A 14524-nucleotide genomic window follows, 5' to 3' on the forward strand; every position below is an offset into this window, starting at 1 on the left:
ACTACCACGAGGATGCAGGTGTGACCGTCAGAAGGTGGGAGATCCGTTATGAAGTCAACTCCCAGGTGTGACCATGGTCGCTCAGGAACAGGCAGAGGATTGAGCTTGCCAGCCGGCAGATGACGAGAGCTCTTGGAGATGGCGCACTCCCTGCAGCCCTGCACGTACCTTCTGACATCCCTGGCCAAGTTGGGCCACCAGAAGCGCGCTTTAAGCTGTAACGAATGTAGCGGTTCGTACAGTTATTAATTAATTTATGGATGAAATATGAATATAATAATTCATAAGGTTATGAATAAATTATGATTCATATATCAACCCAACGGGGAATTAAACATATATTGTGAATCAATTACAACGAATTATAATCAATTACATATATGATTAGTTCTGGTTTAATAATTATCTAGAGAAACTGTTCGTTTGTCCAGCAAACTAAGTCCCTCACAGAATATTATAAACAGAGTTATTTTCTGGCCATGAAAATAACTAAAGCATAAAGCGATCGAAAAACGTTAAAGTGACTTGGTCTTCAGTTGAAAGAACAAACAGAACAATCGAGCATGAATTAAAGTGTTTAATATATGCAACTATGACTGAGATTATACGTCTAAAATATATACAGACGGTATACACATATATATACACAAGAGTGAGAATGAAGAAAAGACATGGAAAGAAAGATGATCAAAGGATGGCAAATTCTTTGTTAAACCTCTTTGAGAGAGAGCCAGCACAGAAATCAGTTTAGACAAATTCAGATAAATGATAATACTTGCTTATTGGTTCAAGTCCGTGTGTAGCAGTTTCAATGCGCCTGGCTGGGTTGGTCCTTTCAGAGAGGGTTTCTCCGGCGGGGTTTTCAAAAGAGGTTTAAGCTTAAGTAACTTAGCCGAAGAGAGAGAAAGTCTAAGGAAGTGGTCCTCCCGAACTGCGCGCGTGGTTGGGAAGCGCGGTCACCTGAGGCGTCCGTGCACGAGGTGCTCGTGAGTCAGTCGGGAGACAAAGGAGAAGAAGAAGAGAGCGCGAAGAGACAAGAGAGCGAGCGAAGGTGTGTGTCGTTGTCTTTATGGAAACCCAAGCTAACACACCTCCTGAATTGTAGCAGCCAATAGAGGCGCAGCACTATTTGGCGGGCAAAGTTGCTTTGTTTGGTCTCCTAGCTGAATTTGCATACTTAATGGCTATCAGATCGGATTTCGAGATGGAGTGTGTTCTTCACAGGATCATTAAACACATAGAAAAATGCATTTGTCCGTTTTGTGACATGTCTCAATGAATAGCTCAAGTCCGGAGCTTTACGGAGAGATCAAACTCGACAGATCAGAAAGGCATAGACAAGAAGTTATGGTTTACAGACAGGATTCCCCTATTAAAATGCACACTTGCACAAATACACTCATTTAAACACTAGGAAACATGCATAGGCTCTAAAATATATTATATATATATTCCAGCATAGTGGTAGTTCACATATACAGTTAAAAATGTATGATTGTGTGTTTCTGTATGTGCCTGTGTGTGTGTTTTTGTGTGTGTCCCTGTGTGTGTGGGGTGTTGGAATGTGGATCTGGTCAGTCTCTGGGGGGGTGCTCCTTTTGAGGTCACCAAAGTGAGGAAGTTGGACTTTTCTGTTTACCATCGCTTGTCCACAAAAGTGTCAAGTGGGCTCATCTTATGGCAGACTATTCGGAGCCGAGATGGTTTTACAACCCAGTCCAGCATGCTAAAAGCGTTCTGAACATTCCCAAGTTTATTGATTATCCTGATACGTGTGCATATGCTACAAAGCAGCGAGAGGGTCTCATTGACCCCCGGGTGACCAGTGCCAAGTGATGAGTGAGCTGCGTGGATGAGTTGAGTGCGTCGTGCTCTGGTGATGTACTGAAGACCCTGCGGGCAACCCGGCGGAGTGTGGGTGGAGGCATTGGAGGAGGGCAGAGTTTCTTCAGACCACTGGATGGGATTCACGAAGATGGATTCTGGAAGGACGGTTTCTGGAGTTTCAATTTTCTCATCGGGAGCATGGAGACGGGATAAGGCGTCAGCCTTGAGATTCTTGGAGCCAGGACGATAGGAGATAGTGAAGTCGAATCTTGAAAAGAACACGGCCCAGCGAGCTTGACGGGGGTTTAATCTTTTTGCAGTTTTGAGATACTCCAAGTTTTTATGGTCGGTCAGAACTTGAAAGGGGTGTTTGGCTCCCTCCAGCCAATGCCTCCATTCCTCCAACGCGAGCTTGACGGCCAGGAGCTCACGGTCACCGATGTCATAGTTGACCTCCGCCGGGTTGAGCTTGCGGGAGAAGGCGGCGCATGGATGGAGTCTACTTGGTTGCCCCTGCTGCTGTGAGAGAACCGCTCCCACTCCTGTGGTGGATGCGTCCACTTCCACGACGAAAGGCCGGTTGGGATCAGGGTGGACGAGGAGGGGAGCGGTAGTGAAGGCATTCTTGAGGGCTTCAAAGGCTCTTGTGGCATCTTCGGACCAGGACAGAGACTTGGGCTGATGGCGAAGGAGGTTGGTAAGTGGGTAGACGATGGAACTGTAGCCTTTGATGAAACGAAGGTATAAATTGGAGAAGCCTAGGAAGCGTTGGAGTTCTTTTACGGTTGTAGGAGTGGGCCAGGACTGGATGGCATCCACCTTCCCCTCGTCCATCCGGATGCCACTGTGATCAATGTAGTATCCGAGGAAGTGGACGGATGACTGGTGGAAGGAGTATTTTCCGCCTTGAGGAACAGCTGGAACTGCCGTAAGCGCTTGAGGACCTCCGCAACGTGGTGGCGATGTTCGGCCAGGCTCTGGGAGTAGATGAGGATGTCATCGATATACACCAACACGAATTTATGGAGAAACTCCCGGAGCACCTCATGAATGAAATCCTGGAATACGGAGGGGGCGTTGACTAGTCCATAGGGCATGACCAGATATTCGTAATGGCCGGTGGGCGTGACAAAGGCGGTCTTCCACTCGTCCCCCTCGCGTATCCGGATGAGGTTGTACGCGCTGCGGAGGTCCAGCTTGGTGAACACAGTGGCACCACGGAGATGTTCCAGGGCCGCTGGGACGAGGGGAAGTGAGTAACGGAATTTGATGGTTATCTTGTTGAGTGAGCGGTAATCAATACAGGGCAGCATTTCCCGAAAGCATCGTTGGTGAACCATGGTCGTAAGTCCCATTGAACTCTATTGGTAACGACGGAACTTGCGACCATAGTTCGCTTTGGGAAACGCACCCCAGGGCCGCAAGCCTCCGTCCTTTTTGGCCACGAAGAAGCTGGAAGCAGCAGGGGAAGTAGACGGACGGATGTATCTCTTCAATGTAGTCCTCCATTGCCTTCTCCTCCCTCTCCTCCCCTCGAAGCTCCGACAGTCCTCAGACAAGCTGTCAATCAACTTCAAATCATGACGACACGCCCCGTTTTTATAGCATCAAATTGCTAGCTAAGATCTAAATCATCACAAAAACGAACAATTGAATATATATCAGTGTGATAACAACTACCTTAAATGACCAAAACCATCTTTCAGAAAGTTTTATTTGAAGCAGAATTTATTTTTAAGTTTTCACTGAAGTCTCATTCGACTGCATTGAGAGGGCGGGGTTTATGACCTGTACTGCATCCAGCCTCCAGGGGGCGATCAAAGAGCCCATGGCTTCACTTTTCAGAACGTATGAGACACACCCGGTTAAGACTAACCGAGTCATGATTTATTAGACATTTGTTATCGAATGGCAAACTACCAAATACAGATTAAAGCTAAAGTAAAGAGCCTGGTTCGAAAATGTAAGAAGTAGAAGGTACAGATATTTGTGTAAAAAAATGTAAGGAGTAAAAGTAAAAAAAAAGTTGTTAGAAAAATAAATAGTGAACTAAAAGTACTGATACCAGAAAAATCTACTTAAGTGCAGTAACTGAGTATTTGTACTTTAAATGGTTTTATTAAATGGTTTTTATTTCTATAAAAAAAGCAAAATGACAGTGGTGGTGTAATATGAACGTATTATATTGTATGTTAACGTCAATATAATATTGTATGTTAACGTCAGCCTCATGCTCCTTTATGCCAATAAAGGAGCATGAAATCTCGTCACATTTTAATATCGAGAGATTCGTGGCATGAGATCTCGTCACATCCCTACTCATTTGCGACACCATTTTCATTGTTTATTTTTTCTATTTTTTCTACCTGCTAAAGTCTGATGGTTACACCTGCATTCTTGTCGCAGTGGATAGATTCTCCAAGACATGCAAGTTGATTCCCCTCCAAGGTTTACCCACGCCCTCAAAACAGCTGAAACACTCTTCCATCATCTATCTTCCCTGGACAGAAGAACCCTCGAATGTTCCAGCGGTCGACCACTGGTTTCGAGTCAGTGAGAGGGTTTGGGACTCAGCCCACATCCAACTCCAGCAAGCACTGCAGAGACGAGACACAAGACATTTGCAGATGCCTCTACCCCCGTCTACTGCCCTGGAGATAAGGTCTGGCTCTCGACCTGGGATCTGCATCTCCGCCTGCCTTGCCGGAAGCCGAGTCCCTGCTATACAGGTCCCTTTACCATCGAGAGGCAGATCAACGAAGTCACCTATCATCTCCAACTCCCACGGTATTGCATTCACCCTTCCTTCCATGTGTCACTCCTCAAACCTGTTTCTCACTCTTCCACAGAACCCGACGAGCCGTCAGTACCTTCTCCTCCCAAAGGAGCCATCCCTGGAGGAGGGGGCACTGTCAGGGAGTCACCACAGTCGCCACCCACTACAGTCACCAGTTCCCAATCACCTGAGTACTAATCACAGGTGATTGGGATCTGGTGACTGTAGTGGGTGGTGACTGTGGTGGATGCCTGACAATAAGCAGTTGGATGCATATGGGTGGCGCTATACCATACGTAGCAAATCAAGCTACATTACTGCCGTTCTCGACAATGGCAACCAAAATGGTAATATTAAGTGATGTTCTTCACAGTATTGTAAGTATTTGCTCTATTTTGCAACTAAATAATAGTTCCAACGAAAGCCACAGCAGAACTACAACACACAGCGGTGTTTCGTGAACAAATCTTTCATGAAGAAAATAATCACTTTTCACGTTTTTATCATCATTGGATTTTTTATTATTTTTATTATTATTTAAAACATTAATGTTGTAAAGGTATTTATAAGGATTAAAAAAAAAAAAAAATGCACTGGAAAGTCAATTTAGGGGGCAAATATTGTCCCTTAATGGAAAAAGCGCGGTCTGTTGAAAAGAGGGGGCACGCAGAAGGATGGTAAATGCCTCAGGGGGTACTCCATTCTAAAAAGTTTGGAATTTATTTAGGATTTTATTAATCGAAGACATGGTCGATAACAGGCATGGGTTGGCAACAGTAAACATTAAGTATTAAGCAGACGAGACAAAGTATTCCAGGGACAAGCATGGTCGATCAGTGGCACACAATATCCAGGAGGTCTAGGTTAAAGAATAATCCAGGGAAAACAGGAAATAGTCCAAGAGAGGTGCAAACAGAGTCCAAACGGCAAGGCGAGAGAGAAGTCCAAGACAGGCAGGTAATCAGGAAACAGGCAATCAGAAAACAAGACGTGACTAGAACTAGAAACTTAAACTAAGACTAGGACCGGGAATTGGCTCCGTAAAGTAGCTACGCTAAACAGCATAAATGCTAAACAATATTTGACAACCGGTGAGCTTGTAAGTCAGTGTTTTATAGTGCTTGTGATTGACTACAGGTGTGGAAGTGATTAAAGCAATGGAACATGGGAAATGTAGTCCAGAGTAATATGTAACTGTGTGTGTAATCTGGCAGTAAGTTTTGGAAGATCATTTTTAGTCTCTGCAAGATGGACATTTCAGGATAAGAGATGGACTAAAAGTGAACTCCCACACCTTACTGCCAGATTCTGGAAGATAAATTCTTCAAACAGTGGTACAAGAGGATGTGGTGCTGGTCCTTCAGGAGTCACTCTCAAGCTGTCTGTCTATAAGGCCTAAAAAACACAGTCTTCATGTATTTTATAACACTTCAGCTTGTGATTCTTATTAAGAGCGGGTCATTTTTTAGGATTCTTTAGCTAACCTAAGTCTCTGAGATCCTGACACCTTGCACTTCTGGAGACTCCAGCTAGGTTGCAGTTCTGGAAAATTGTGGCGCTGGAGATGAAAGGGTTCCTGATGGTTTCACACTTAATTCTTCACCTTAATTCTTAATTATTTTGCAGTTAACATGTGTCTTTTCTTTTCCACCTGTTTTTGTATGACCCCGCTGACCCAATGAGCATTTTGCTATCCCTTGGTCATGCTTCAACTTTGCAATTTCTAGTATTGCATTAGTATTGCGTCCTTCTCGTGAGTATTTAATAATTTTTGACTTTTCAGTTAAATCTCTTTTTTGGCTGATTTTGCCTGTAAAAGAAAACCTGCCTAATAATTCTGCACACCTGAATATAAGGCATTTTTCATTTCCAGCCTTCATGAACAATTATATATCACTTATAAATGACTAAAAACAATATTAATAGTAGTTATTAAGATTGATGTGGATTGGAATTGGTAAAATGTGCTTGGAAAAAAAAAAATATGATCAGAAAATCAAATTGCCTAATTCTGCACACAGTGTATTATATTGTTGCATTTTTATTTTATTTTATTTATTTTTATGTGTGTGTGCTCTAAGTGTTTTATTAAGTGATATGTGAATGTATGGTATTGTCTGTTAGGATGTATTTTCTATGCCAGCGTCAAAGATGAATTTCTGTTCAGGAAACCTGTACAGACAATAAAGTTAAACTAAACCAAACCAAACTAAACTAAGTCGTGTGCATGATTTACTTTTTTTCCTGCATTTCACGTGCAGGCTCCTTACCTCAAAGTTTTTTAGAAAGAAGAATTGTCATATTTTTACCCAGAAAAGGATTGAGTGAGCTTTAATCTAAACACGTCTGTTTCATACTGGACGCCGGAGGGTGCCCTTGAGCAGATACTCCAAATATGTCTCACAGAAGTACTGCAATATAACACACGTCGTTCCAGGAAATCCCCTATGGACATCATACTATAGCTGTGACTGAATGAAAAGAAGATAGAAACGCTTTGATTGACAATACATGGTCTTCAAGTCTTCTCGGGTATTTCCATAATAATAAAGTATATTTAGAATGCAATGCTAATCAAAATGCTATTTCAAACACTCGACTGACGTTATGAAGTGAGTTAGGAGTAAAAACACATTATTAAATGTATTTTGTTGGACAAGAGGTTCATAAATGCTTCTCACGTTTGTAAAGTTTGTATGTCTGACATGTGTTGTTTTTCAAATGGAGTGCTCTCAGATTGAGCATCATTTACTACTGATCATAGTGCAGCTCTTCACTAACACGCTGTGTACATATTTATATTTCAGCCTTTATGATGTCATAATCACACTAAGCCATTTCGATTCGATTCTGATTAATCAAGCAGCCCTAGTAAACACTTCATAAACTATCCAAAACAGGCCAATGAAATCTTGTCTAAACATTCATATTACTTACGTGTCATGTAAAACATATTATATATCATGTCAATATTTATGTCATATTATTGAGCATGTAAATGTTCATCCTAGTTTAATACGTTGCTTATATCAAATACATTTAATTTCATCATATTTCAGTAAATTAATTTCAGTCAATATAATTTGGGAAAAATCAAATTAGAATATATGTATATATGTAGAATATATGTTTTCTAATGTAAGTAAGAATAAATAACTTACTTCTCAGAAATTATATCCTCAGCTGGATCAAGTCACTCCTCAAAATGAAACCAAAACCACAATCGCACTCTTTTTATGAGGTAAATTCTTCCAGAATTATTCCTCACCACATCCCATAATATTTGTTTTCGTTTTAAATTAGGTAATTTAAAAATAGACACTGTTTCTATGGATATATTGCTCATGTCTGCATGACAAGTTTTGATGCCAAGATGGCAGAATGAACATCCTGTTTGTTTGTTTTTTTACAAAAGCACAGCATTTTGATTGTAAGTAGACAAATAAAAGTAGACCCTTTACAGTTCTAAATTATGTATTACTTTTATCTACTTGTATGACCATAAATAGAGTATTTTAAAGGAACACTTCACTTTCTTTGAAAATAGGCTCATTTTCCAACTCCCCTAGAGTTAAACAGTTGAGTTTTACCAATTTCGAATCCATTAAGCCGATCTCCGGGTCTGGCGGTACAACTTTTAGCATAGCTAAGCATAGTTCATTGAATCTGATTAGACTGTTAGCATCTCGCTCAAAAATAACCAAAGAGTTTCGTTCCAGGAAATCCCCTATAGACATCATCGCAATGATATTACGCAGTGCCTCTCACAAATGTGACCAGTCACGGAAAGTAGGGACACAAGTCGGTTCTGGGGCATTTTGAGTTATTCACAGATTCTGAAAGTGTAGTCTCCAAGCTTTCCAACGATGTGTAACACATGGAAATCTGATAATATTTGGAGAAGTTGTGGCCATTTGAAGGTAGGCACTCAAAAAAGCTCAAAGGGCAGAAAATGACCTCTAATTTTGCAGTTCTCACCTGTTCTCACCTGCTGGGAGTGACAAAAGGGCTCATTTACATCTCATTTAGATAAGCCATACCCCCTGTAAAGCTGCATGGTTGCATAACAACGACAGACGCAACGGGAAAAATCGGACCACATACTATTAATAATAAAGGATAATGTGCATTGTAAATGTCAGTAATTTATCTTTTTTGACATTAGGACTTTTTGAACAGGATTCTGTGATAACCGTATAGTCCTGGTTTAGACCTCAGTTAGTGGTTCGACCTGGTTTGAGTCAAAGGATTAAAAAAATCCTGTACATTAAACTCTTCAATATATACTTTTACTTTTGACTTATAACACACATTTTACAGCTACGGATACTTTATACTTTTACTTACGTAGGAATTTAATCTGATACATTTACTATTACATTAGTAAATCCTTGTTAAGAATATTAAGTAGTAACTGGCTAAAATTATTAGCGTCACATTCAATTCAAGAATAGTAAGGTTTACATGAGCTAAGTCATTCACACCAGTCAATTCAAGCAGTTGAAGCGTTATTCAAATTAATAGCAGATGCTAACATTACCATCTAAAAGCCCATTATAGTAATGGGGTTTTTTGGCAAGTGATATGACGCTAACGATTACAATTAAAACGAAAGTCCTGAGCTAGCTAATAGCAAAAGACACATGAGATAACGTGTAGCATACGTGTTCTTAGAATGAACACAAAACGACAAACATGGATGTTTATGGAAACTCACCCCATAAGAAACAGAAAAGATCTCGTTGCCTCCAATGAAATATGTTTTTCGGGCACACTTTCTCTTTGTCGGGGTCTTCTTTGTGGATGCAACCATCTCCGAAGTTTGCACTACTATGCGTCTGTTTGCCTCTAAATGTTCAATAATTCGCATGTCCTGCCACTCTTTTTTCCGCAGCTAAAGAATCAAGCCGTATGTTGTACTTCAAAACATTTTCAGTGTAACGGCCACGGTTCAGCTCGTCTGCGATATTCTTTGCGGCGTCCATCTTCATTAAATTTTGATATCAGCTAGAGCCGGCCAGAGCACTGCATAAATAAGTAGCCACGCTTCCCTTGGAGGGCGACGGCAATAACAAAAGAAACAAAAGCCGGCGTATCCGATTCCAGTATGGAAATACAAACAGATAATGACACGCCAGGGAGCATGCCTTGCAACCATGGAGACATTTGTGACCTGTCACGGAAACCAGGGGGTCACAGGCGGTGCATAATATCATTGTGCCTGCTGCACCCATGGTACGGCAGCAAAGTTCCTTGATTATTACGCCAATAATAGAAAATCACAACTTTTCATTTTCCGTCAGTCTTAGTACACGATGTAACTACAGAATAGTCAAGTTTTAAATAGGAAAAAAAAAAATATCGAAACTCTTTGGTCATTTTTTTGAGTGAGATGCTATTGGTCTCATCAGATTCAATGAACTATGCTAAGCTATACTAAAAGTGGTACCGCCAGACCTGGACATCTGCTGAATGGATTCGAAAACAGTACAACTCAACTGTTTAACTCTAGGGGAGTTGGAAAATGAGCCCATTTTCAAAAAAAGTGGGGTGTCCTTTAAGTTAATTTTGCTGATATGTGAAAAAAATCCACCAAAACACGTGCATTTGTTGACCCCAGAGGGTTAAATGTACCATTAGTATATCAGTGCTTTATGGTTGTTGCTTTCAAGATCAAGTATCAGATCATGTAAACTCACTTCTGTCTTTATTTGAACCATGTACCAGGTGTGAAAATCAATGTATTGACATTACATTCTCGAGAGCTAAAATACCTGTAAAGTTTGTCTGGGTTAGAGTTCTGAGAGCCGTTCGACTTCATTGCAGCAGAAACAGTCTATAAAACAGATGAAAAAAAATCTTTTGACTCTGTGAAACTAATATATATATATATATATATTATATATATACAGTATATTGCTTAGAAACATCATATCAGATGTATATTTATTTTTGATTTGTGTTCATGGCATACTTGTTGCGGGGTGTATGCTGGAGGGTGTGGCCGGTTCGGGATAGGATCCTGAGCGCTGGATGAGGGATCAGAGTTCACTGGAGGGTCAGAGGTCAGTAGGACAGGATAGCGACCCAGAGGAAAGGCTGAATTTTCCAGATCAGCAAGCAGGGCATCTACAAAAAGTTATAGAAAAACATCATGGAAAAGTAGTAAGGCAAGCCTCTGAAGTGCTCCTCTATATTTTTTTAATTATTGGCCTTTTTTTTGAGTTTCACGAGTTCACATATCCATATAATTAAATGGAGTAAAGTTATGCGTATTTGGCGTGCTGTCCAGGGAGAGGGCTCCGAGCTCGGAATTTTGGCCCGAACCCAGAGTACTCCCCCCGGTGTGGTAAAGTGAGGAGATGGGGTGGAGGAGGGATGCTGATAAACTCTCAGATGAACAGAAGTCAGTCTGCTGAATTTATACCTTTTGACATTGGTTGAGTTGATTAACTGAATGCTCTCCACCTGTGCTAATTAGGTTAATTATCTGAACTTGCTCCTCCCGAATTTTGTTAATAAAACATCATTTAAAACACAGGATAGTGAGAAAAAGAAAATACTGGAGAAGGAACACAACTGGGACATGGTCCAGGCCTCAAGAATGGAATCCCCTCAAGCACAACTCTATATGTCAGTTCCCTTTCGAGGGAACTTGCACTGCGTCCCGAAAGGGGCGCTATGGGAACGCCCTCAGTGTGAATCCGTCTGATGCACGTGTGTCAACTAGTCCAATGGCAAGAGTGAACATCACCGGCAGGTGAAGTCACGACCAGGAAAGGATAAATACACATCCGGAAAGACCTGCTTCAGCTTTTGTGCCTCAGCAAAGTGCTCTGTGTGAAACTGTCTCTGTCTATTTATTGTTGTTTGTCCTCAAGCATTATATTTTCTAGACAGGAGTTTATTGGCGAGCAAATAGCAACTTGAGTCGTGTGTGCTTCCCTGCTCTCACAACTATACGAGTGGGGATACATGTGATTCATGTGTTGTTTGTTTGAAAGCAGAGCACGCACATCATCTCTTGTATTAGGATCTGACAGTGTTCATTCATAAATTTCCCGATGTGATGCACTATCGAGATTTTTAGCTCTGCTCCTCTTGGCTTTTTTCTCGAGGGAATAAAGTCTTAAACAAAGAATCTATGGCTTGGATCTTGCGTTTGCCGAGGCGACGCGTTGATTTCGGGTCTGCAAACTGCAATAAGATTCTAGTGGCTCTCATCTCACGTCTGCCGAAGCGACGTGTAGATTTCGAGTCTGCAAACTGCAATAAAGATTCTAGTGGCTCTCATGTTGCCTCTGCTGAGACGACGCGTAGATTTCAAGTCTGCAAACTGCAATAAAGAATCTAGCGGCACGGATCTCGCGTCTGCTGAGATAACGTGTAGATTTCGTGCCTGCAAACTGCAATAAAGATTCTAATGGCTCTGATCTTGCGTCTGCCAAGGCAATGCGTAGATTTCAAGTCTGCAAACTGTAATAAAGAATCTAGTGGCACGGATCTTGTGTCTACAAACTGCAATAAAGATTCTAATGGCTCTGATCTCGTGTTTGCCGAGGCAACGTGTAGATTAGGGTGTGCAGACGGCAGTTATAAATATTCAACCAATCATTCAGACCTTGTACACTTGTTTGGTGGTTCATTGTTGCATTTAATTTGAGGAATTAAATGGGGTCAGCAGATCAGTCCCCTGAGGGCAACGAAGTGGCAGGGGCACCTTATAGTGAGATGTACACCGCTCCACCCCGCAGGGGGCTGCCCTAAGGAGACTAACACCACTGGCGTCAGGAGTGGTAGATCCTCAGGTTTGCTTTCAGGGGCAAAGTATACCAATATTAGGTTCTTCCATTCGGTCTAGCTCTATCACCCCACACGTTCATGAAATGCGTAGATGCAGCTCTGGCCTTGCTCAGACTGCAGGGCATACGCATTCTGAACTGATTAGATGACCGGCTAATATTAGCGCAGTCAGAATCAGTTCGACATCGAGATGTCGTTCTTGCTTGTATAAAAAAATTGGGGTTGTGGCTGAACGCCAAGAAGAGTGTGCTTTCTCCATTACAGAGAACCTCCTTCCTGGGCATGGTATGGATTCAGTGACGCTGCGGGACGTTCAGTCGCCCACTTGTATTTCTGCAATCTTTTCAGTCACACAGGAGATATATCTAGGCCAGTCATTCACTGTAAAATGGTTTTCTAAAACTGTTGGGTCTGATGGCAGCTGCGTCCAACGGTGATAACTTTTGGCCTGCTGTTCATGAGACCTTTACAGTGGTGGCTCAGGACCAAGGGTTTTCCCTGAGGGGGAACCCACTTCGTATGATCAAGATCACATGGCGGTATCTCAGCGCCTTGGTTATATGGAAAGAAAGTTGGTTCCTGTCCCAGGGCCCTGTGTTAGGAGCTTAATATCATTGAGTCACTCTCATGATAGATGTTTCTTTCACAGGCTGGGGAGTGGTAATGGAAGGCCGCTCAGCTCAAGGGCTGTGGAGGAGTCATCTTTTGTGGCACATAATTGCCTGGAGATGATGGTGGTCTTCAATGAATTGAAGTTCTTCCTCCCAGACCTGAGAGGTCATTGTATTGTCTGTCCAGACATCTCATCGATGGTTTCTTATATAAGGCCACGTCCACACGAAGCCGGAGCTTACACTAAACCGATTCATTTTTTTTCCTTGTCTCAAAAAATATCTGTGTCCACACGAAACCACTGAAACGACTCAAAACGATGTAGTATACATGCCAGACCATTAAGTGGCGCTGTAATTGTCACAGAAATGCACTTAAAGCAGCGAAGAAGACTTGGAGCATGCGCATAAACCTTGCGCGCTGAATATAAACTTTAGCAAAGCTTAGAAATAACACTTTATTTTGGTTCAGTAGCTTCTGCAGCATGAACGCAAGCATGTAGAGTCTGCTAGTGCTGTTGTTGTTGCTGTTATGTGGTGTTAGCGCGTCTGACTAGGGTCGACACGTGGGGTGATGACATCATCGATTCAGAAAATATACGGATTGCCCCGTCCACACGACAACACCAAGCCGGTGTTTTCAAATTTTTCCACTCTGGGACCCAGTTTAAAAAAAAATACCGGTTTCATCTTTCGAAAACACCGGATCCATGTGGACGAAACGCCTATCCGATAAAAAATTTGTGCGGTTTCACTGAAATGCGTCTCCGTGTGGACGGGGCCTAAATCAACAGGGGGGTCTGCGTTCACGCCCACTATCTGGCACAGCAGGTCCTCCTGTGGTCCCTGGGGAAGATGCTCTCCTCGAGAACAATCTTATTCCAGGGACCTAGAATATAGGAGCAGACATCCTGTCGAGACAGGGGCTGAGGCCAGGGGAATGGAGACTTCACTTCAAAAAAGGTGAAGCTCATATGGGAGATTTATAGCCACGTGGAAGTGGATCTTTGGTGTCTCAGGATACGACGCACTATCCACTGTTGTTATCCCTTACGCATCCAGTCCTCTTGGACTGGATGCCATGGTACAGACCCCCAATTGTTCTGCTCCCAGGAGTTCTGGACCAAATTCACTGAGAAGGGATAAGTCTACTGCTAGTAACGCCTTACTGGTCAAGACGGATATGGTTCTTGGACCTTCTGTCTCTCCTCGACGGCTCTCCATCAGAGATTCTGATCAGGAAAGACCTTCTATCTCAGGCAAAGGGCTTGATTTTTCACCCAGAAGTATTGAACCTGTGGGTTTGGCCCCTGAGGGGGCCTAGCTCATAGTATCTAGTCTCTCAACTGAGGTTGTGGAGACCATACTTTACTCCAGAACTCCAGCCACAAGGAAACTATCCTCATATTTCTGCATACCATGTCCCTGTGGATGGTACAATTGTGGGGTATCACCCTATGAGGTATCGTTTCCTTCGTGGCACTCTGAGGCTGAGGCCTGCAACATG

General features: G+C 42.4%; 1 protein-coding gene across 5 annotated transcripts in view; it reads right to left on the reverse strand.

The window, feature by feature from the left end:
* Positions 1 to 14524, reverse strand: part of LOC125265725 (transforming growth factor beta-1-induced transcript 1 protein-like) — a 176478-nt gene that overhangs the window by 122519 nt on the left and 39435 nt on the right. For all 5 annotated transcript variants that reach the window (XM_048186117.1, XM_048186114.1, XM_048186116.1 and 2 more), the window contains 2 exons: positions 10578 to 10732; positions 10378 to 10439 (listed from right to left, as the gene is read on the reverse strand). In XM_048186117.1, the coding sequence (XP_048042074.1) occupies positions 10378 to 10439; positions 10578 to 10732 (217 nt within the window). The remainder of the gene's footprint in view (positions 1 to 10377; positions 10440 to 10577; positions 10733 to 14524) is intronic.

This window comes from Megalobrama amblycephala, linkage group LG3 (genome assembly GCF_018812025.1).
Source record: "Megalobrama amblycephala isolate DHTTF-2021 linkage group LG3, ASM1881202v1, whole genome shotgun sequence".
NCBI lineage: Eukaryota > Metazoa > Chordata > Actinopteri > Cypriniformes > Xenocyprididae > Megalobrama > Megalobrama amblycephala.